We start from the raw sequence: 22,687 nt of genomic DNA, 5'->3' as shown, positions 1-22,687 counted from the left end.
CTCAGGCATCTTGATGTAGGAATGACACAGAATAAGAGATGCATGGTAATTTTGAACACCACAAATTGATGTCCAAACACTATGATTCTGATAAACAGATCATTGAGCTTTTCTTTTAGGAACAAAATATGAGCCTGCACCCTGTACCCAGGCCAAGACTAATATTTCCATCACAATAACACCATTGGTTTTCTCTACAGTAAATTCTTCACAGTGCAATAACTTTATACTGCATTACCACACTGCCCTCTTGTGTGTCATTTATAACATTATGGTCTGGGACTGGGACCGAAGCATTTCATGAACTTGTTAGCTGGTGAAACGTTTTAAGTGTTTGTCTTTTAATTTAGTATGTGTGGAGAGAAAGTGGTGCTGTAGATATATTGTGTTTTGTTTAAACATGTTGATAACCCTAACCTTTTTTTCTATATCAATTTAGTGAAAATAATTGTTAAGACTAAAAAAAATTCAGAACACATTGCCATACTAACGTTGACATTTATTTTTCAGCTTTGGTAATTTGACTTTAAGAAGTTTCAAACATATAAACATTTTTAGTGCAAAAGTACATTAGAAAACTGTAATGTAAAGAATCATTTTTAGTGAAAAAGCATTGTTTTCTGCAGTGCTGCATACTAAGCAGCTTTAAATCCCACAGACCTCACTTTCCAGTTCTTTTTTAGGAAACTCCATATGTTTGCTTTCTCTGGTGACAGACAAGCCCGTTCCTGGCTGGTGGTGTCCCCAGCAGTAGAAAGCTCTGACGGTGTGGATGATGCTTGGACACAGATACCTGGTTGCAGACTTGTAGTTCTCGAGACCACTTTTTTGTGGTCTTGGTCTTGTCCCGGCCTCGCCATGTCTCGGACTGGGATAGTTGAGATGCCGTTGCACACCCAGGTGACAGAATCTTGTGATCAGCAGTTCTTCCTCTTGTCAATGTACAGTTTTGTAAACTATTTGTATTTTGCATTTGATTTTATGCATGTTTTGGTGCATCTGCCTGTGTGTCTGTATTTAATTATGGTATTGTGTTTATAATGGCCTTGTTTGAATAAATATATTGCATCATTGGCCTTTGAATAATATTTGCATATCTTTGTGATTGATTAAGCATTAGGTACGGTGCCGTAGTACGGTGGCCGACAAGGGCCAAACGCACTGCAACGGCCTAATGCGTCTCAGTTAAGGAAAACGGCTTGTACAGAAACGATTCAAATTCAAAAACTCAAAACGAGGTACAAAAAGAGGAACGTGGTGCAAATGAAATGAAAAATGAAGATGTTGGTTTAATAGATGAAATCTAACAGTTGTAGCTATGCCTGTTAAGAAATTTGCTCCGAAAATTTAGAGATTTCTGCCTGCCCGCTCCGGAGCTTATGGGTATGCGTTAAATCGACGCAGAGCCTACGGCGTAGGGTACGGCGTACGGCGCGCGTCGCCGCGTACCCTACGCCGTAGGCTCTGCGTCGATTTAACGCGGAACCATAAAACAGCTCCGCCATCTTCACTTCAGCTTTATCTGAAAGTGTGTAAATTACCAAGATAACAGCTTTGTGGTTTCTGAAAACTATTATATCAGAAACATCCAAAACAAATCTGACGAGTCACAGGATTATTTCTCTCTAATTCCCACAAAAAAAAGGTTGCTCCCTGGGTCACAATCTGAGACGAGTCTGCAAATGATGTTTGCCCTTGGTCGGCGAGTCAAATCGGCGCAGAGCCTACGGCGTAGGTTACGTAACCTACGGCGTAACCTGGTACAGATGGATTTCGGTATGTGCCATAAAAGAAGCGAAATTCGATACACAGTGCTAATCATACAATGTAATTGTTGCTAAAGAAAATGCTAATTTTAAAGACTACTTCCACTAAAAATATTCTGCAAATGAGCAAGTGGGGAAAGTCCTAAAAGAAACCACGTTTCCACATAATGAAACTGGTGGTACATAATGTACCAGTGACTATGACTCTAGCCATATATATATACGTACATAACTATCCAAAGCGTAAGAGCCCATGTGAAAATGCAGGTTCATTACTGTACAAAGTTGTCAAAAAAGTTTTTTTTTTATTAAATGAGACACTTCACAGCAGTTAATTTGGTATTTATTGTCAAGAGTAAATGAAAATGACAATTTTCTCATCTCCAGTACATTCATAGAATGTCACTAAACACTCCATCTATTCATACACGTTTTTCAAAACAGTATTTTTAACAGAGACAAGATCAAAAATTTTTGTAGCTGCTTTGCAGCACTGGGTTCTCTCTTATTTTGACATCTTTTTTGTTTTTGTCAGTTTCTGTTGGATTAATAAATTAAAGACAATGGAACACATAATATGCAAGATGCTTTTAAGATTAATGTTTATTTGTACTGCCCAGATCGTTATAAATTGTGCTGATTAGCTTTCAAGTATTCCCTTAATGACTATTACTGTGCTGGATGTTATACTAGATAATTGCTGTATCGTGTTATCATCGTCATTGTCTGTGGATTATAATATGTGGCACAGTACAAGAATAATGTTTAAGTAAACATTTGTACATGTACTAAGAAAAAAAAACAAAACAAACCAAAGCTGGTCTTGCAAATGTATATGCTATTTTGCTTGCAGTGCAATCCCCATGCAATACCACATGCAGTTATAGAAGGTGCATTACAACAACCATATTGACCATGCATGAGCCTGCACACATTATTTCCATTAATTCCCAGTGAAATATTGACAGCACGTCCTGTTTATTTTTCGAAGATGAAATTAAGTGATATTCACCCCCCATAAATCAGATCTAGCCATAAAAACACTTTGCAAGTGAAAATCTTTTGCACTGTTGAAACATGCCCAAGACTTAAACATTAAAAAATAATAATAATAACAGAAAATAAAACTAGATACCTCTCTATGGTGATGTTGTATGGATTTGCCATGAAAAAGAACTGGCGTACATATTTTCAGAAGCATAGCAAAACAAAAGCACTGAAGGAAGCAGCTTAAAAAAAAAGCCTCTCGGTTTTTACGTTTGCAATTGCAAAAGGCCAAACAATCACATTAGATGGGCATCAGACTTGGAAATGACACAAGTAAAATCACTCGTACACAACATGACATCTTCAGTGTTGCAACGAGCTGGGTGTGACAAAAATATTCACTGTGCAATCATATGTTGTTCTACAAAGGCAACAAAATTAAATGCTGAGCATAGCAAGGCATACTTAAAAAAAGAAAAAAAAAATCCTAATTTCTGCAGTACTAAACTTCTGACAAAAGCTTTTGATGTACAGATCATGTAAAGATACATCTAACAATGAAAATTCAAGTATGAATCCTACATTAGTGGATTGTAATCTTTATTCTGAACAAATTACACATTTGCCATTAACCCGGTGTACTCAGTTGTCCCTGTGATCACTGCTGAATTATTATTAAAGCAACACTGTTACCTTCAAAATATAGTTTCAAAAGTCGTTCTGAGGTGGGAGTGATCCCTCCAGATAACCCCCCTCGAACGCATATTGTATTACAGCACAATACACGCCACACAGCAACATCATCGGATCGGCCTGATTATAAGGAGCTAGTTGTCTTACTATTTTATGTACATTCATAATGGCAGAAGTGGCAAAGAAAGCGGAGAGGACCGGATAAGGGACAGCAAGGGATCTTCTTCCTGGACTAGTCAGTAACGTCTTATTGTTAGTAACTGGCTCGCTGTGTGTTGACCATGTGGCTTTTGATGTGGTTTTGATATACTGTACCAATAAAGTTAATGCCGTCTTTTTTTTTCTTTTATGGCTATTTTATTGATCGTTGGAAATCTTGCAAACATGCTTTATATACGTCAGTATGAATGCAATTTGTTGTTCTAAAAACATGTGTCTTCTGTGTATCAGTTCCTGTCATGCAACAAGATTCACTTTTTGTCAGGTAATTCTAAGTTTGTAGCCTAATGTCTGTTAACACTGTGGCTGTGGAAGTGTCTTTGTTCTTATACTTGTCAATCATGGCTTTGCTTAGTGTATTGAGCTAGGAAGCTGCCATCATTATGGTTTTGCTCACTAACTGCTGCATAGCAAAAATGTTCAGAGGATGCATATCAGATAAGGCGCATAGGCTACATTGCAGCGAACTACATTGCTACGTTGAAAGCTGGGATTTCACCACCAGTTGATGTTGTAAACTAAAATGCTTCTTCTCTGTCCGTTCCTGTGATGCTGTTTAGGCTTTAGCATGCCAAGTGAGTTTTACTTTGTTTCGGGAAGTAAATTTAAAATCACCAGCTGCTCATTCACCGTAAAAGTGACTGTGCACTTATACTTGTTTGCTTGTTTTATGCTCAGTTTTGGTTGTTTTGGGGTGCTATGATGAGTCCTTTGCAGTCCTTATGGGTACTCTGACCAGAGCATGACAAGATTTTTTTAAAGGATGCATGTTTATTTGTGGAGATGTGGCAGGAAGGCTACATTGCAGCTAACTACACTGTTGCCTTGAAAGCTGGGATTTCATCAGCCCTTGCTGTAGTAATCTATAGTGCCGTAGGCTTCGCTTTCTTTGCCGCCTATTCTGGGTATCAGCTGATGAAGCTGTACAGCTCTCTGTGAATAGGGTTCAGTTCACAACTAGCATTTTCAACAGTGCAGGATCAGACCTTATATCAGCTGTAGGGGGCGCCCAAGAGCAAATAAATATACTCCTCAACAGTGTTGCTTTAACATGAATCCGCATTGTGCCAACAATGATTAAGAAAACAATTGCAACATAAATGTTCACGTTTCCATATACTGCTGTCCACTAAATGTAAAAACAATATTTTTTATGAATGAAAAGAATAAATAAGGATAAAAATATTTTGTTTAAGAGCGAGTAGAAATGACATAGCGTGAGGCAGAACCTACTTGTATTACAATCCTCAAAAGCCTTTCTGTAGAAAACTTCAGCATTCTGAAACACTGAAAAGCGTTTTCGTTTTTTTAAACATAAAAAATTTGCTGGAGCAACCACTTAATATTGTGTACTGAACTTTTTCTCCAAGCTAAAATCTCAAATTCCTTCAATGAAAAGATAAATAACTAAAATAAATTATTGGCAAATGTTGCCGAGGGGATAAAATCAACAGTTTCTGTGAAAAAAAAATAAAAATCATAAATAGGAAGATAAAAAACCCCAAAAAACATATTAAAGCCTTTTCTTTAACGCTTTTGTTTTAACATGTTTTTTCTTTTCTACGACCAGCTATTTCTTTAGGTTTCATCCCTCAATGTGCATTGCCCAATGTAAAATAAAACCAATGCAGAAAAAACCTTTGTCACATGTCTCTGCCCCATTCTGTAAAATATCCGGTTTCTCAGGCTAATCGTGTACCTTAACAGGTCAATATGGCCTCAGTATTTTAAATATATTATTGATTTACTTGATATCGGTGTAAACACAAACATCAACACTGAAATCCCTTTACACATTTCTAGAAGCCCTCTATTAAAAAAACAGATAATAGTTATTTAATTGCTTACAATCCATTTGCCCTAACCCCAGAAAATAAAAAAATAAAAAAGCAAAAGGAAATAAACTACAAATGGATAACTGAAGATGTGAAGTCTAATCAACCAATTTTTTCTTCTTTTTTTAAATAAAACATGCAAAGGCAACCACAACTTATGAAATTCAAATAAGCTCTAAAAAAAGAAAGAAAGAAAAGCTGGCTTCACTGACAGAGTGGGGTGATTGATAAAATTCAGACTCTCTGTGGATGCGACTGATGTGATCCAATTATGTCTCAATGAAGTCTTCTTCGGTGGGTATCTGAGGAGGATTTTATGGCACTGACCATCATTGTGAAGTCGCCCGATGAAATCTTCTTCAGAAATACAGACTTGTATTACCCCGTTCTCCCGCTGCGACTCAGTCAGCAGTTTTAATACAAAAACGACAAAGTCTTCAGTTAAGCAGTTAGTATGTAAAGGACGGTAAACTTTTTGACAATTTGTGGGTGGACTAACAGTCCGCTCGTCCCAGGACAACCTCTTTTGTTTTAGTAAATCATTCAAGAAAAAAATAATTGGCCATGCACACAAAGTATTGCTTGGAGGTCATGTCATGGCTTACAGGTGACCATTTAATTGGTCCATCAGTACAACTCAGTGACTGTGCCTGCTTTCCCAGAAAAAAAAAAAGAAAAAAAGACAAGCTCTCCTCCTTACATTCGGTCCTGCAGCGTCCAGTCCGAGGTTTGCTGCCACTGAAGCAGTCTGATGTGAAAGGGTCCAAACTGCTATTTGGATTGCACTAAGAGTAATGTCACTTTGTCTGTTTTGTGGCATTTTTTTTGTCCCCACACAACTGACACCCTGATTCCCTTAATCCATCTTCCCGTTCTCGTGAGGCGTCCCAGCTTTGCTCCGCCGTGCTGTTTGCAGCACCCTGTAACAGCCGCGGGCGATTTTATGCATCCACATAATGTTCATGACGTCCAAGCAGATACTGGAGCAGATCCAGGCTACACGGCCGCCCCAGGGCAACAGGTAAAAGGCGTCGGTGCCGCAGACAGCGTACATCCGACTGTAGTAGACTGGCATAACGGCGATCCGGACCACAAAGAAGACCACTGCCATGGCAACACCATTCGCCATGTTGGGTCGGCAGGCTTTGGGATAACCAAGTACCTCAAAGAACCAACTGAAACAAAACATATGTTTAAGAGAGCAGAACCAGCATATTAAAAATACATATAAGAATAAAGAATTAAAAAAAAAAAAAAACGAGAAAAAAAAAACAACTTTGGGCATCTGTAAAAAATTTTATTACCATGACTATTTTCTTTTACGACGGAGTATTAGGGCCAAACTAAGACAAAAGAAAATTGGAAATTACGAGAATAAAGTCGTAAAATTACGAGAATAAAGTCATAGCCTAATGTTGCGAGAATAAAGTCGTAATATTATGAGAATAAAGTCGTAATATTACGAGAATAAAGTTGTAAAATTACGAGAATAAAGTCGTAAAATTACGAGAATAAAGTTGTAAAATTACAAGAATAAAGTCATATTGTTGCGAGAATAAAGTCGTAATATTACGACTTTATTCTCGTAACATTAGGCTATGACTTTATTCTCGTAATTTTGCGACTTTATTCTCGTAATTTCCAATTTTCTTTTGTCTTAGTTTGGCCCTAATACTCCATTGTATTCTTTTTATTATTTATTCTTTTTTTTTTTTCAAAAGATAAGAATAAATTACAAAATTAATTAATTACAAAATCATCCTGAACATTCAGTCCAGATTTAAATAGTTGGGGGGTAAATATTGGAAAAACCATTCAAAGAGATTTTGAGCCAAAAAAAAAACAACCACCCAAAAACCAAGAAAACCTTTTTCCTTCAGACATGCCTCCAAAGCACAGAAACATGTTTATTCACTGCAGAAACGTGTTTGACCAAGAAGCCAACTCTAAAAACCTAGCTGGGGTCTCTCACACTGATTGGTGTTTTTACTCAGGTCAAGGTGAACTGATGGTGTAGCCAAGTATCCATCATTTAAAAGGTGACATGTGGGAAGAAACAAAACTTTTGTCTGCACTTCAGAGCATACGTATGGGTGTCTGACGAGACACCTCAAAATCTTTCAGAAGACACAATCTCGTGACTTTTCTGGAGCTACTGACGCATCAAAATATAGCCTTCAGTGTGCAGTTAAAATTATTAGGATACTGGGTCATCACAGACCTACATCAGAGCAGAATTATCTATCTTTCCCATTTTTATCTCAACCCATTTCAGCATCTTTGTGTGCTTGCTGTACATCAGATGTGGGCATAACAAAGTTATCACATACAAAAGAAAAGGGTGAGGTGGACTTGAGTGGGTAACGTCGCCCCATAAACCCGGTTTCTATGACTATACGCTTTCAACATGTTTAAAAGAAGTCAAAAAAGGAATGGAGACTGAGGTATTGGAAATTCTGTCAACTTTTGAGGGGGAGGGAGGACGGGTCTTAAGTAAACATGTACATACCGCTGGTTCACACACGGTGTAGAAAACTCAGCAAGCAGACGGAAGTTAGCAAAATAAGGCAACGTTCCTTGGCCCTGGAAAAACAAGGTAAGCACAAGGAGACAACAAAACATGAAAGGGACAAAAACAAGACATCTAGTCATCTGGATCACCAGGCATGAAGCTGATGCATCACATGCTCCACACAAATGCCACTTGTCAGCAGAATCTCTGAACAGCAGCAAATGCATCACATAGCAAATGACAGATTTGAACAAAACATAACCATGTGATATTTCAAAAAGGATTATAATACTGCAAGAGTATGAGGAATTCCTGAAAATGCATGTACCCCTAATCAAATTCAGATCAATCAGGGACAGTGTGCATGATTATTACTTCAGTCTTCATCATCTTTATTTTCTGTGGACACAAAGTCATTCTCACAGAGTAAGAAACCGATGCACAAAATAAAAAGCCGTTTCCAGCAAAAATCAGACCTCAAAGTAATTTGTTTACAGCAAAGCCTGTCAATAAATTTGTCTATAAATCTAAAACTGTGTGAACAGAATACGGTATGACAATCCTGATAACCAAATATTTAAATATCTATCTGTTTGATGAATGAGCTAGCATCTAAAACTGAGTTATTAAACATCTTAGGCATATAAAGAGGGAAAAAGGTCACATTGGTAAACTTAAATGTTTGGTATTCTGGCAGCTGAATACTTTTATACCTGATATTTCTGCCTACATATACTGTATTTTTATTCAACTTAATTCTTTAGTGGGTGCTTGTGGGATGCCTTGCTAATCCAACAGAGACCCACCCAAATATGCAAATAGTACAAAAATAAATAAATATAAAAGGGAAAATCTCTGCATTTACACCTCCAAACCAATCAGTAACAGCATTTGGTTATTGGGTAAATGTGCACAAACTATTATCACGAACAGCATGCACTAACCATGATGCACAGTGTTACTGAGTACTAATCCAGAACTTTGTGTCATTCTCAAATACTTCATTAATTCAAAATGAATCGGCTCCAGCACCACTCTTGCCACTCCCACTTTTCAGAGTTCAGGAAGAAACCCAGCTAAAAACCCATCCTAGTCAAGCTTGTGCTACAACTGATATCGTGGGAAAGGCAACTCCAGGAAGACAGTGACATAAAAGCAACCTAACATAACAGCTACAGGGAGATCCTTTGTTGTGTTTTAATATCATATTTAATCTGTTGCAACAAATATTGGGGTAACTATCACATTTTACTCACAAATAAACTGTGCACAAATTAATGGTTGTTGAATTTTGTAGTTCACCCAAAAAAGAAATTAATTAAAAAGTGCTACATACAATGCAATTTATTTCTTTAACAATTACAGCAAAAAAGGTTATTGAGAAAATATCATCACAGCACATGACGTAAGTGTTGTATAACCATAGAAACATCCAGCCAGCCACTAGTTGAGGGAGCAGTCAAAAGCCATGCAGAGTAAAAAGCAATATTAAGTGCCAAACATGTCATGTTTACAGAAAAATATCAGGTCCTGAACTTTCTCCTGTTAGAGATCATCCAAAAGAAGTTGATCTTAGAAACAAGAAGTTTTAACCAGTTTAACTTACAAAATCAGCACGACATTTTGAAGACAAAGTATTTGGGCTGAAATTGTACCATCAGTCGCATCATTTTTAAGTGAAAACTCTGATTAGAAAGAATGTTATTGGGTTCTGTGATTAAAAAATAAATAAATTAAGTTTGACTCAGTCATTCCAAAGTCAACTCAGTACTGAACCTGACCATGACAGTTCAGAGCAAATTCAAAAACATCACACTATCCAATTTCACCAAAATCACCCGTAAAGAACACATCAGTCATAATTTATCAAACAGCCTGTGATAAAATACTTACCATCAGGGCTGAAACAAAAGGTTGGTCATTGAAGCATACTTACTACGCATCACAAACAGGGTTTATCTGCATTGCGGTTTATGAACCCTTTAATGTCAACTTCCCACCTAGCACCAGCATGCTGGTACCTCTAGGAACTGGTAAGTCCATACTGTGACTGGGCATCATCTCTGCTCAGTACAACACAACAGCAATAACAGCAGACAAGACAGGAATAAAGACCTGTTCTATGTGTAAGTGACCCACAACCTCTCTGGTAGTTTTTGCATGAATGGGGGGATGACACAACCCAACGCGATTTTGGTAGTTTTGGCATGTAGGGTTTGAAGAGGGGCTTTTCGTGTTAAAGTCAGCGAAGAAACACAGAGACAGACACATATTAGAAGACAAAAAAAAGTAAAATGCCACAATAAACTGGAAGCAAATAAGAAGCAACACTTATAAGACTGAAAAAAACATGCATATTTACTTAGTTTGGATTAATAGTTTTGATATATTCTACAGTTAAAACACACACAAAAGGCAGTTAAAGCAGCTATTAAATAAATCGTGACTGACTTCAATAGTATTCTGATCAAGTAATTTGTGACGGATCATCAATAAAAGCCTACCAACAAAGGTCATGAAATTAAGCTTATTAGTCTTTAGGTGATAAATACTTCCCTAACCCTAAACTACACGAAAACAAGAGGCTTTATTTTGGCAATGTGTCTTTTTGGGGTTCATATTTTCTGTGTGCTGATAAAGTCTGCTGGCCATTGGACATAAATATTTTAACATAAACACATTCAACACATTAATAATAATAATAATAATAATAATAATAATCTTGACAACAAATACAAAATTTGACTGGGTACAAAACTGAATAAAATGCAAATGACATCAAAAATTAAGACAGTTTTCTTGTAATATTCCCAGCAAGTGTAATATGACTTCAACAGTGTGGCTCGAAATGTTTGCTAATTGCTGCTACAGACTAACGTGTAGCATCCGTTCTGCTTTCCCACATGAACCTCCGACCCGGTCCCAGGAAACAGTCATGAGTGTCCAGTAACAGTATGGCCTACTTCCTCTCTTTCCCTGACCCTTTTAAATACAGGTGCTAGCTCTTCTCATTTTTATGGACTGTATTCCAAATGTGTAACCTTTTTTTATATTTATGTTATTTTAAAGAAAAGAGACAAAAAGATGATGATTTGGGACTTTGTTTTCCACGTTAGAAAGGAAAAACAAACCTGTGAAAATTAGCCGAGATGCAGCTCTCGACTGTCCTGTTGACATTAGGTCCAGATTGTTGTGCTGCTATTCATCAATACTTCTTTTTTATCTTCATAATTAGACCAAGCAATGTAACACATTTACTTTTATGCAAAAACTGGACAAATATCTGATTCAGAGGCAGAGCAATGCACGCTGTATGTTCTTCAGAGATTTTTTTCTTCTACAAAAATCAATACAGACCATTTACTACATTGGAACCAGATGCATTCATTGCAACTGCGGTCAGCTATAATTAAATTGGTACAAGGAAAAAGACTGACTTTTAGTAAGATTAAAGCAGTATTTAATTTCATAGTTTCATACTCAGAGAGAAAACCTGACTGAATGCACCACAGTGTAACATATTCTACATATCTGCATCAGCAATAAGTAACTTATTCTCCAGCGAAAGAGGCCTGTCTACCTAAAAGGAGTGTTAGAGGAAGAAAGAGGAGGCAGAACTAGACTCCGGCCACAATAAACAGACAGGCGTAAGTTTCTGTAGATGAGCAGGTGAGAAATGAGTTGATTATCGTTTGCTGGCATGCACAGTAACAAGAAAGGAACCCTGCCTACGTGGAGCGCTGCAGAGGTACCGGCATGCACACAGTGGTTACAGTCCAGCATTCGGCTGTGCTGAGGCTCGAGACGGTTCAGCTGATGCCAGAGCCGTACAAAATCAAAGGGGGTCAGTAAACAAACAGAAAGCACAGATATTGTCAGGGCAAGGTGAGTGGGGAGGGAGGGAGGGAGGGAGGGGGAGGTCTACAGCCAGTACCATCACTGAGCATTCCATGCAAAAATTACCATAGTCATTCACTTCCTGTAATTATGCAACAGATCCTGGCGACCTGGAGGGTGTCGGATAGAACCAAGGGTGAACAGTGCCGACCAGAGATGCTGGATAGCCTCAACTACGGCCACTAGAGACAACAGAGTGTAGGTTATATGGAGCAAAAGCCAAATTTCCAAAAAATTGTATAAATTATACACTCTGATGTTAATAAAGTACCTTATATTTGAGGGTTTTAAAGTTTGGCTGCTAAACTCACACTTAATCCCTGATAAAACAATTTAAAATCATAATTTTCCAGCCGTTGGAAACCAAAGAAGTGATTCATTTATTCAAACGTATCAGTATTGTCAGCTGGACAGGAAAAGAAGGGAGAGCATACTGCTCGTTTTCTAAGCCATATATGATTCGCCACTAATTCTAGGAAATCCGAGTATACGGACAACTGGACATTTTGAAGTTTGCGAAAAATACGTGGATGCTGTCCTGCTTTCAGAAAAGTACCACTTTCCAGTGAGTTATGCCAAGAGATAATCACTTTAACGGGACATCTGCTCTGTTGAATTTACACTCAAAGCAGTGAAGTCCTCCGGATGACCTCGGCAAAACGTCCTTCAGAAGTTTGGGTTTCGTCAAGAGCGCAGATACTGACCGTGCTGACTTTACCTTGCACTTTTAAATAAACAGCAACAGGCGGGAGCCACGGCTGCATGGGGACAGTCGTGTCCAAATGAGTCAAAGCACCAGCTAAAGAGGGCCCAGCTGTTCACCCTTGGTTGTCTCCTTCCCATCTTGCCTGCACGTTCTGCTATTGGACAATAAGGCACTCACCAGTACATAGTAGTAAGCATACAATGCCGCCAGATGGTGAACTACAAAAAACTTGTCGCCTATCGCCTTCCAATAGTAAAATATAAGCAGCAGATCTGGAAAACAGAAGTGGAGAGGGGAGAGAGAGAGAGAGAACATGTTAATGGTATAATAAATCAAGACAATGAAGAAAAAACACTACACAGTACACATTAAACAGTTTACTTAGTCTCTAAAGAGCAGCAGCTCACATTACCTGCGTAAAATCTGTTTTTCTTACCAGATATGAGGTAGCCTGTTGTGATTGCAACATTGGTCTTCACCAGTGTAGGATCTCCCCTATTTAGAAGGAAACATAGCCAATTTATAGCAGCTGAAAACACACAGCCGTAGCTAACTACACCTCAACAAAACAACAGTCCTTCAGATGGCTGGAGACAAAACGTTTTAGGCAAGTCAAAAGGTCTTAAGCACTTGGAGGGAAAAAAGTAGGGCTGGGCGATATATCGAGATTTTAATATATATCGATATATTTTCAAACGCGATATGGTACGAGACAATATCGTTTATATCGATATTAAAAAAAAAAATTGAAAAAAATTACGATTTTGATATAGCTTATTTTGGGACAAATTGACTTGAATGTTTTATTTGAGATTTGCACAAATGTTTTGTTATTTGCACAACTGTCAACCTCAGTGAAAAAGTCTGCCTGTTACTGTCTACATTGTATTAATTGCACAGTGTATTTTAATTTAATTGTTATGCAGGAAAGGGATATTTGTTTTATTTTATTCAAGAAGCATTTTTATTCTATATATGCAGGCAGTTTATTTTTATTTCATTTGTTTTATACATTTTGATATTGTGCAGACCTCTGTTAATAAATGTACGGTACCTGTGTGTCATTTGGCACGAGGCTTTGTATTAAAACTGACTGTTTTTTTAAGGGTTTGCCTCAGAAAAAAATGAAGCTAACAGAGATGCTATGCTATAATGCTTTGGGGGAAACCCCAATTATGGCACAGAAAAAATATCGATATACAGTATATCGAGTATCGCCATTCAGCTAGAAAATATCGAGATATGACTTTTGGTCCATATCGCCCAGCCCTAGAAAAAAGGCTGCCGTGATTAATATATTTCAACTAGTAACAAGTTATTTCACTCTGAGTGATGCAGTGACTACCTTTTCTTTCCTTAAAGACATCCTATGGTCCTAATCTTTTAAAGAAGGGTCCAATTATTGATCTGCAGCATTAAAAGCAAACAAAATGACTAAGGAGTTTCCTGAAACAACTAATATTGGGTTAAATACTAAACAAACAGGCTATTGAATCCTAAAAGGGTAGCAGTGACAACTCAAGGTATTGGAAGAGACATCCGAGCAGCCTGGAGAAAATCACTTATCAGTGAAGCTTAAAAAAAGGCTTCAGTTTGCTTGTGAGAATAAAGAGTGAACTCTGGAGTAATGGCAAAAGGCCAGGTGCTCTGAATCCAGATTTACACTGTCCCAGAGTGATGTGTGTATCAGGGTGAAGAGAGCAGCAGATGAAGCGATGCACCCATCATGCCTAGCGAGCCTCTACCTCGTGCGCCGTCCATCACTAGATTATTTTACTTCCTGGACGGTGCAGCCATAGTCTAAAGTGGCAAATGCCAGGATTCATTGAGCTCAAATTGTGAAGCCGAGGATCAGGGACCATAAAGTTTCATTTTCTCACTTAGACTATCCACCTCAGTGTCCAGACCTTACACCCGCCCCGTCTGAGAATCTCTGGGACGTGCCAGAGGAAAATAAACAATCTGACACTGCAATAACTTAAAAGACCAAATGTGTGCCATCCTGGAGGGTAAAGGTGTGCAAAAAGTGATTTTTTTTGGTCAGGCGGTGTCTAAGTAAACCTCTGTGCAAGACGAGGCTCAGGTTGGGGTGTTACTCCACCAGCAACAAAAGACGCTTCACGCACACAGGCACAGCCACTAATGTAATACGTCTCCCTGGAGTCAAACATGCACTTTACCCTGCTTTCAAGGTCAACTCTGCTTTCTTGACACATAGTGGACTTTGAATTGCAAATGAGAAAATAAGAGACCTCTACACTCTTTTGTAACTTTGACCCAGGGCCGGCCGATTCATTCAAACTGACATTCATAATCTTTAACCTGCGTAGTCTTACCCACGGTTTTTCAATTTTCTTTTAAACCTTTTTACTACCTTCCCCATCGTGCGTGTTCATGCACTACTGGCTTTAAAACATATTACTGTATGTGTAGTCACATGACCCTGCCTAGTCCAGTCCGCAACATGGAATCTCCTCATTTGAGCAAAACCCAAATATAGAGATATCTGATCCACTTCAACAGATTATACCAAAGAAAGTTGCAGCGCCCGCCGTTTGGAATCATTTTGGCTTTTCTGAAGACGGAAATTCAGCAAAATCATGTTGCCAAATACGAAGAAGCTGCATTGAAAAATCGTGGCCTGCTTACGATGGAGTGTTTTGGGGTGCTTTCCAGATATCCAGCGAGAACTTTTGCAAGTTATATTCTACTTTTTTTTAGCTCACCAACTTTCTTTTCACACTAAAATAATGACATTTCCACTTCAAGCAATGTGTGTTTTGGTTTTTAACTGTTGAAATATTCAATAAATGTCCCAAAAATATAGTTCATTTGTGCGCATTTCCCTTGGTTTATTTTAAAATGACAAAGACACTCTTTCATAAATCCAGTCCAGTTTTAATAGTTGAGCAAATTTACAGCAAAACATCTCATTAGTGATCATTAAGAGCAGACAAACAAACAAAACAAACAAACAAATACATAAATAATCGTTAATCGTAACAGATGTCAAAAGTATTAATTGTGATACTGATTTCAAGTTACACCACCCAGCCCTGGTCAGGTTAAAAATAAAAAGAAATATGAAATTACACAAAAGCTTGTACAGACAAAGAGTCATAGATTGACAGCAAAGCTCTCACCATACTGGGTCTTCATTGACGGCATCGTCAAATAACAAGATGTAGAGACAAAATATTCCCACCAACAGTGCGTGGAACGTTGACACCGTCCTGAAATAGAAACCAAAACATTGCCATGACAATCTCCTCTTTGACAAAGGCAGATTTTTCCGAAGGAAAAAAAAAAAAGGAAACATCCAGCATTTTTCTTTTAATTCATCAAATGACTTCTTGGAGCTACTCTGTGATTTCGGAGATGGAAACTTTTAGCCCTCACAGCCGATCAACTAATTGCTTGTCATGGTTGCACACAGATTCAGACCAATTAGACTTAGAGATTAAATACTGCTGAAGGGTCAGACAGAGCGGCACAGAGTCCCAGCCAGCCCTTCACGCAGCATGACGGTCCAACAGCTCTCAGCAGTCACTCAGCGAGACAAGGAAGACAGCAACACTGTTTAAATCGAATCTGTAAAGTCACAGCCCTCCACAGGGATCTTCACCGGGAGGATCTCATCATTCACTTTTATGTGCTCATCACGCTTGTGACCATTTCAATCTCACGAGTGCTCCCCAGAGTCATAAACTGAGTCTGAAGGAAGATGGAAATGAGACGCCGATGCCAGATCAGTCTGAACATCGCAGAGCTTTGAGTTTCCGTGCACCTTTGTGACGGAGCCTGAAAAGCACGGCATGCAGCAAATGAGACGCTCGCAGGACAACAACGCCGCACACAGACACGTTTAATGTCACAAGGATGATCTGATTGCTGCGGTTGTGCCTCGTATTATGGGATGCAGCACTGAAGGCAGACCGGTTAGAAACGTACTGGGATATTTGTCCCAAAGTGGAGCACGGATTGTGTAACTGTTTTCATGCTACATTTTGGCAAATTCAGAACATACCGGTAGCAGAGAACGTGCAATGTTTGACGTCAAATGGATGAAAACAGATGAAAATCAGCGTAAAAATATGCAGGAATTCATTATTGAATTTACTGCTGCAGGCCGGCTTGTGTGGGAAACGGTTTTGTGGAACCGTCTGCGATCTGCATACACTCAGAGCCATAAAGCCTGGTTCTGCTGGAGGTGCTGATAGGGAGGTGTTTTTACTGCCTTGTGCGTCATCACGAGGAACTTAATCAAAGCGGAGATTTGATGCAATCTGTTGGGTTCGTTTGTCAAGCCGTTTTTTTGTTTGTTTTTTAAGAAAAATGACAATATATGAATATACATTGGAGTAAACTGGAATATATTGGATTACAACAAACTGGATTTAACTGGATTATAATTGAAATACATTTAATTTATTTCCTTTGTAAAGTACCTTTGAGATTACTTTTTTTTGTAACTGAGCCCTATGGAACCAAACAAATGGTCTTTAAAAAGGTGGCTAATGAACTAAATAACTACTGTTATAAATAGGATGATAAAGGTGTTTACAAAGTTATCCATGACATTTGTCTGATGTCAGCAATGCGTTTCATGAATTAAAAGTCGCCGTACAGGCAATAAAACAACAACCTTTAAAGCGTTTAAATGTGTTTTAAATCAAACTTCCTGTCATCACTCAAACACTATAAAACACTATAAAATATGCAACTTTTGATTTTAATGTGTGGGACTCAGATACACCTATAAAGGTAAATACATGAACTGCATATCAGTACTGATCTTTCGACATCTAAACAAAGATCAGTGTCACAATCTCTGCCGTGCAAAGGATGCGAATATATAAAAGACACATAATAGATTTTAATTAGCGTCAGATCACCTGGAGTTCCACTCCACCTTCTGCTTGTCGCTGAGGCCTAGGAAGCCCGAGCTGATGCGCGTGGACATCCACGGACTGACTCTGTGGAAGAGCCACTGGAAGGTGAGGAAGCTGGTCACCGAGATGGCGAAGATAAGCTGGCTGAATGGTTCCATGGCCACCCAACCTCACTGTAGGAGAGCAAAGAGAAACAAGAGTCAGGGTCGGCAATTAAAAGAAAAAAAAAGAAGCTCATTTTCTTCATAATGATCCAAACAATAATAAGTCAACTTTGTGTTGTTTTTCATGTTGAGATTTGGTCCCGACCACAGTATTGATCAACCTGGATTGAGAAAACCTGTAACCGCCAATAGGGTCCCTGTTAATTTTCAACCCATCTCCAGAAACAAAGAACCCCTTGACCTTAAACTGCCAAAAAGCAGCCTTGCTGAGTCATGATCAACTATGTAATTAGTCCTGAGAGTTTCCTGCCTTCAATATTTCTCCATTTGCTTCTTTGTGCCACCTAAAAACTGGCCAAATGCTTAAATAAAAAGAAAAAAAGAGAGTTTTTTTTTTTTTCTTGAATTTCTGAATGAATAATTGAGTGTACCACAACAGATGAAGTCCAGGTCCCCAGACAGAAGATAAAAAAGATGTGCTGTCTACATACTGAGACACGCTTTGTGGATTTATCTCCTCTAAAACTGCAAACATGCATGCACGGACATCTCACAGCATCTCAACAAAAAAGGTACCAGGTCAAGTCCGTCCACTAGGAGCATCTGATTAGCAGAGAGTGGAACCTGCTAACCAAAACGAAGGACGGTGCCATAAGCTCACCGTGAACTTTGTGCTGTTTATCGTTAACCTAAATTACAAGCCCACACACAATGACCTATTATCACAATAAACATTTTAATCTCTATTATTTTACAACTTAAAGATCCAGGTCATGTTGCGTAACGAAATGAATGAACCAATTACGAAGAGTTCGAAATCCACATTGCCTGAGTTCATGGAAATAAAACTAATTTAGTGATCTCTTTTCAGGGAATCCTGCAAGTAATGATAACCAGTGTGAATAATCTGATATTATTACGGTAATTACACTCATTGGTGACACACTGTTTCATGATTAATCTGAGGCAGGGAAGTTTGCATAATGCTACCACTCCGGTGGCCTGAATATGAAGACCAGGGTTTTTTTTGGGCCTCCACAGGTGGAACAAACTGGGACAGATTCCTCGCCACCAGCATCAAGAACATCCCTGCACTCGTGTGCCAGTAGGATCTATTATTATTACAATTTCATGATATATGACCATGTTTTAGTGACTGGAATAACACTTCTTTTTCAACAGTGGTTGACCTAGTGATGTGAAGGGAAAAGGGTGTCACAGAAAGACAGCACAGATTCAGCCTGTGGTCTGTACCCCAACAAAACGCTCCGATAGCCACAGATGGAACTGCGTGTGAATATCCCTCTCTCGAATCTGGCCACGCTCCCCGTTAGTCCGCGAATGCAAGTCAGAATCAGACACTGACATTATGACTAACATGCTCAACTGACAGAAAGCAGGACAAGGGCCCGGACAGATGTAGGTCTCAAAAGTAGCTTCAAATACAAGTCAATGTTGCACTTTAAACTGCAGAATAACAATCCACAGCTTAGAGATAGCACTGCGATGGGACAGTGCTCTACTTGACCATTAAATGCTGTACCGTGCATTCTTATGGAGAGTCCATGAAGCTTCATTTGGTGTGTTCATTATGTGTGGTTGTAGGTGAAAATTGCTCTTGAAATATTTGAAAGATGTTCCAGTGAAGTGTTTTGTGGGAATACAATTGTTTGAAGAGTTCAGTGCAGAAACCTTGGAGATATCTTGTCAGTTCAGTTCTTAGGAAAAAAAAACATTTCCTGAGAATCAGTAGGTGAGGCTGCGTTTGTAATTAACAGCTAATCTTCCAGAGAATTTCCTTGCCGGTGGAGAGATCTTGCATTATGTATGTTGTTTTTCCTCCCGCCTGTCAAGTTGTGGATATTATAAAATACAATGATATAATCACAAAAACAGTCCTCAAGGAAACTCATCTACCACTCTTGACGTGCTGTAAAGGGAACATCATTTACACACCATATCTGCCTGTTATGTCACATCAAGCCTTATCAGCACTATCAACAGGAGGTGTTTAAAAGGAGAAAATCAGTTATCTTACATGTTAATTCAAATTCCACAGCTAAATAAATGCAGCACAGTGTTGTCGCCTGGATACAAAACGTAGGTATACAAGGATGGACATTTCTTACTAATGAAAGTGTGTGTTTTATATCACTGATATAAAAGGGAGGGGGGCACCTGATATGAAATAAATTAATTTGAAATCACCTTCATAGAACCAATTTTAACAGAGATTTGTTTTGGTCTTCTTCCCATCTGCCTTAAATCACATGTAATGTCTCCGTATAAAAGCAGAACTATACCTGCTACAGATGCCCTGAAACTTTCTCCAAAGAATACTTTAATCTCGTTTACAAAAAAGTATTACTTTGTAAATCTCAAAACTATTATTTCAATTGAGATAAGCTCTTCAAAAGCTACTATTTTCGTAACTATTCTGGTGACTGGCGTCCAGCCACTATTGTTTCCTAACAGTGACTAATTCACAAATCCAACCAATTGCTTTTTTTGTTCTTTCCAATAGACTTAACCAAACTGTTTTATAATGCTTGAGCTGTATCAAGGTTTCTTGAGCACCCAAATCTAACCTAACAGCCTCGGAAAACTGATATGGAGAGTAAAACAATATAAACTTTAAATAGTACTGCTCTGAACAGGAAGTGCCCTCGAGAGTCTCTGGTTTGGCAGCTCCCGCTAAATCTGGTGATTTAATTTGCCTCTAAAAACCAAGCAGTCATGTTTATATTCACATACGTTTTCTCAATTTTACGTGAAGGCCCAGGAGCACACGGCTAGTGTGTTGGAAAAGGGGAGCAGAATGTGCTCCTGTTGTAAAGGTTGATCCCCACAGCATGGTTCTACTAAACCAGTCTGGGCCTCTTAAAAAGGTTTCTTGTGGACCACAGTTCAGAACCCTGAACTACAGCCCCCTGCAACCAATGTCCACATCCAGATGTGGGTAAAGAGTGTCTCCAGTCAGACAAAACAGATCTAAAATGATGAACCTTGGCTCGTGGCCAGCGTGGTGTCAGACAGGGGCCTTACAAGGCCAAACAGAGTTGCTTTTGCTTGTTTGCATTAAGTAATCATTTGGTAAAAATCCAAGCTAGCCAGCGCCGGCCAAAACTTTTGGACACCCGATCAGGCATGTGTTTATGTGTGTCCAAACTTTTATTTACATCTCCCACGGAAAAGAGACCAGCAAGGACGTGTTTCAGCACAGCCACACAAAAACACATTCGGTCACGGTGATTCAAAGAAATGCTGGAGCTGAAGCAATAATGCACTTCACTGAAACACATGGCCCATAAAAGAAGACATCAAAGTCCAAGAATGCCATGTCTTTTTGCTTTCAGACATTACAAACAAAAGTACAACCCTTGAATATCTGAGCAACACTCTTCTACGGCTCGCTTGCACAGATGGAGGATAGCTTTACATGCACACATGCATAAGGCCTATAAATGCAACGTAGGGCACGGTTGCCAAGGGCAAATGGTGACAAAGGTCGGGGTAGGACACATGAGAGGAAACAGCTGAGGCTCTCAAGACAACCAATCACTAGGAGGGAATACGGAGTCACTGGGTTTGAATAAAAGCTGAAACATTTGTGGCAGATCTAATTCTCACAGGTGAATAACTATTATTGCCACAGAAATATAGAATCAATATCAAGCCACCTAATATTAGATAATAATTTCAAAAAACTTCCATATTTGCTTTTGAACTAAACTGCAGTCAAAATCATATACTAACATTGATATAATGAATTAAGATGAATTAGCCTGATCCAGGAATCAGTGCGGGCTTTCTCGGAGTCCCACGGACTTATTACCGCATCAAGCGTTGGCTTTAAACTGTGCCATTTATAGCAAAGCTTCAAATGTGTGGTCGGATTTTTTCCGTGAAAGGAAAGTGATTTGTGCATCTCCATCGTACACAATGTTTCATTTTTGTTTTTCTACCGGATATATTGGTTTGTCAGTTCAGATGTTCTCACGGCGGCTGTCAAGCGCGCTTGCGTAACTGCGGGTAGACCTCCTTTTTTAAGGAGGAAATGATGATAGCACCCCCCTAAAATAACTCAGAGCTATGTCCAGTCCGTCAATCATGCTGGGCAGCTTTGATTGCCCCCCCGTGAGACGCACAAATAAGCATCCAGACCGCAGGGACGCGTGACTGGTTTATGGTTCCGCGTTACACCAACGCAGAGCATACGCCGTAGGTTACGCGGCGACGCGCACCGCCGCGTACCCTACGCCGTAGGCTCTGCGTCCATTTTACGCGGAACCATAAACCAGGCTTGAGGAAGCCCCCGCAGCGGCTCCAGCTGCTGTTTTGCGCGTGTTTGCGCGTGTTTGGAGCAGAAACAACCAGAGGGCCTAGTGGCGTAAAAAACACCAGCACAGATTGAGAAAAACAAAAACACGCAGGGCCGATTCACTCACCTTATCAATTTCATTCAGAGGATCCGCGTCTACGCTGGCAGGCTCGGCCGCTCAGGGCTCCGGGGGCGCGGGGGAGCAGTCGCAGCCATGGCCAGTCATTTACGGATCAACAACCCGACAGCCCGCCTCCTGCTCCGCACGCCTTACTGACGGCCCGTGGGGGGTTCCGTGGGGGGTCCCGGGGCCCGGGGGGGGTCCTGGGGCTGGGGGGCTGCTGGCTGCCGACGGTCCCGGCCGAGCAGAGCCGTGCATAACTGCTGCAGAGCTGCAGATCCTGCAGCTCGACGCTCGATTACAGTGGAGGAGGAGGAGGAGGAGGAGGAGGAGGAGGAGGATGGTGGTGGTGGTGGTGGAGGAGGAAGAGCAGGGGGAGGAGGGGGTTGCTGTTATGTGTGGTGATCGTGAAGTGACGCTCTCTTTCCCTCTTTGGACTCAAATTACAGCTCAGTTCTTAAAGATACACAGGGGCGAAAATCCCGTTTCATAGTTGGGGGGGACAATAAACAGTAACATTTTAGAGAATAAATCCAGGGGGGGACAAGGAATAAAAGTTTTAGCCTTCCTTTAA

The 22,687-nt window shown here is 39.6% G+C and overlaps 1 protein-coding gene across 1 annotated transcript; it reads right to left on the bottom strand.

The window, feature by feature from the left end:
• Positions 1-2,092: 2,092 nt before the first annotated feature.
• LOC133423609 (TLC domain-containing protein 4-B-like) lies at positions 2,093-22,405 on the bottom strand. The gene is made up of 7 exons (XM_061713848.1): positions 22,120-22,405; positions 17,511-17,680; positions 15,759-15,848; positions 13,052-13,110; positions 12,793-12,887; positions 8,010-8,083; positions 2,093-6,675 (listed from the first exon to the last, which is right to left on the bottom strand). Exons 2-7 carry the CDS (start codon positions 17,663-17,665, stop codon positions 6,357-6,359), a joined length of 792 nt encoding a protein of 263 aa, XP_061569832.1. The 5' UTR covers positions 17,666-17,680; positions 22,120-22,405; the 3' UTR covers positions 2,093-6,356.
• Between the last annotated feature and the right edge of the window lie 282 nt (positions 22,406-22,687).

The sequence above is a fragment of the Cololabis saira genome, chromosome 22 (assembly GCF_033807715.1).
Source record: "Cololabis saira isolate AMF1-May2022 chromosome 22, fColSai1.1, whole genome shotgun sequence".
Lineage (NCBI taxonomy): Eukaryota > Metazoa > Chordata > Actinopteri > Beloniformes > Belonidae > Cololabis > Cololabis saira.
Note: the sequence above shows the minus strand (reverse complement) of the source record. Positions and strands in the feature narration are given on the sequence as shown.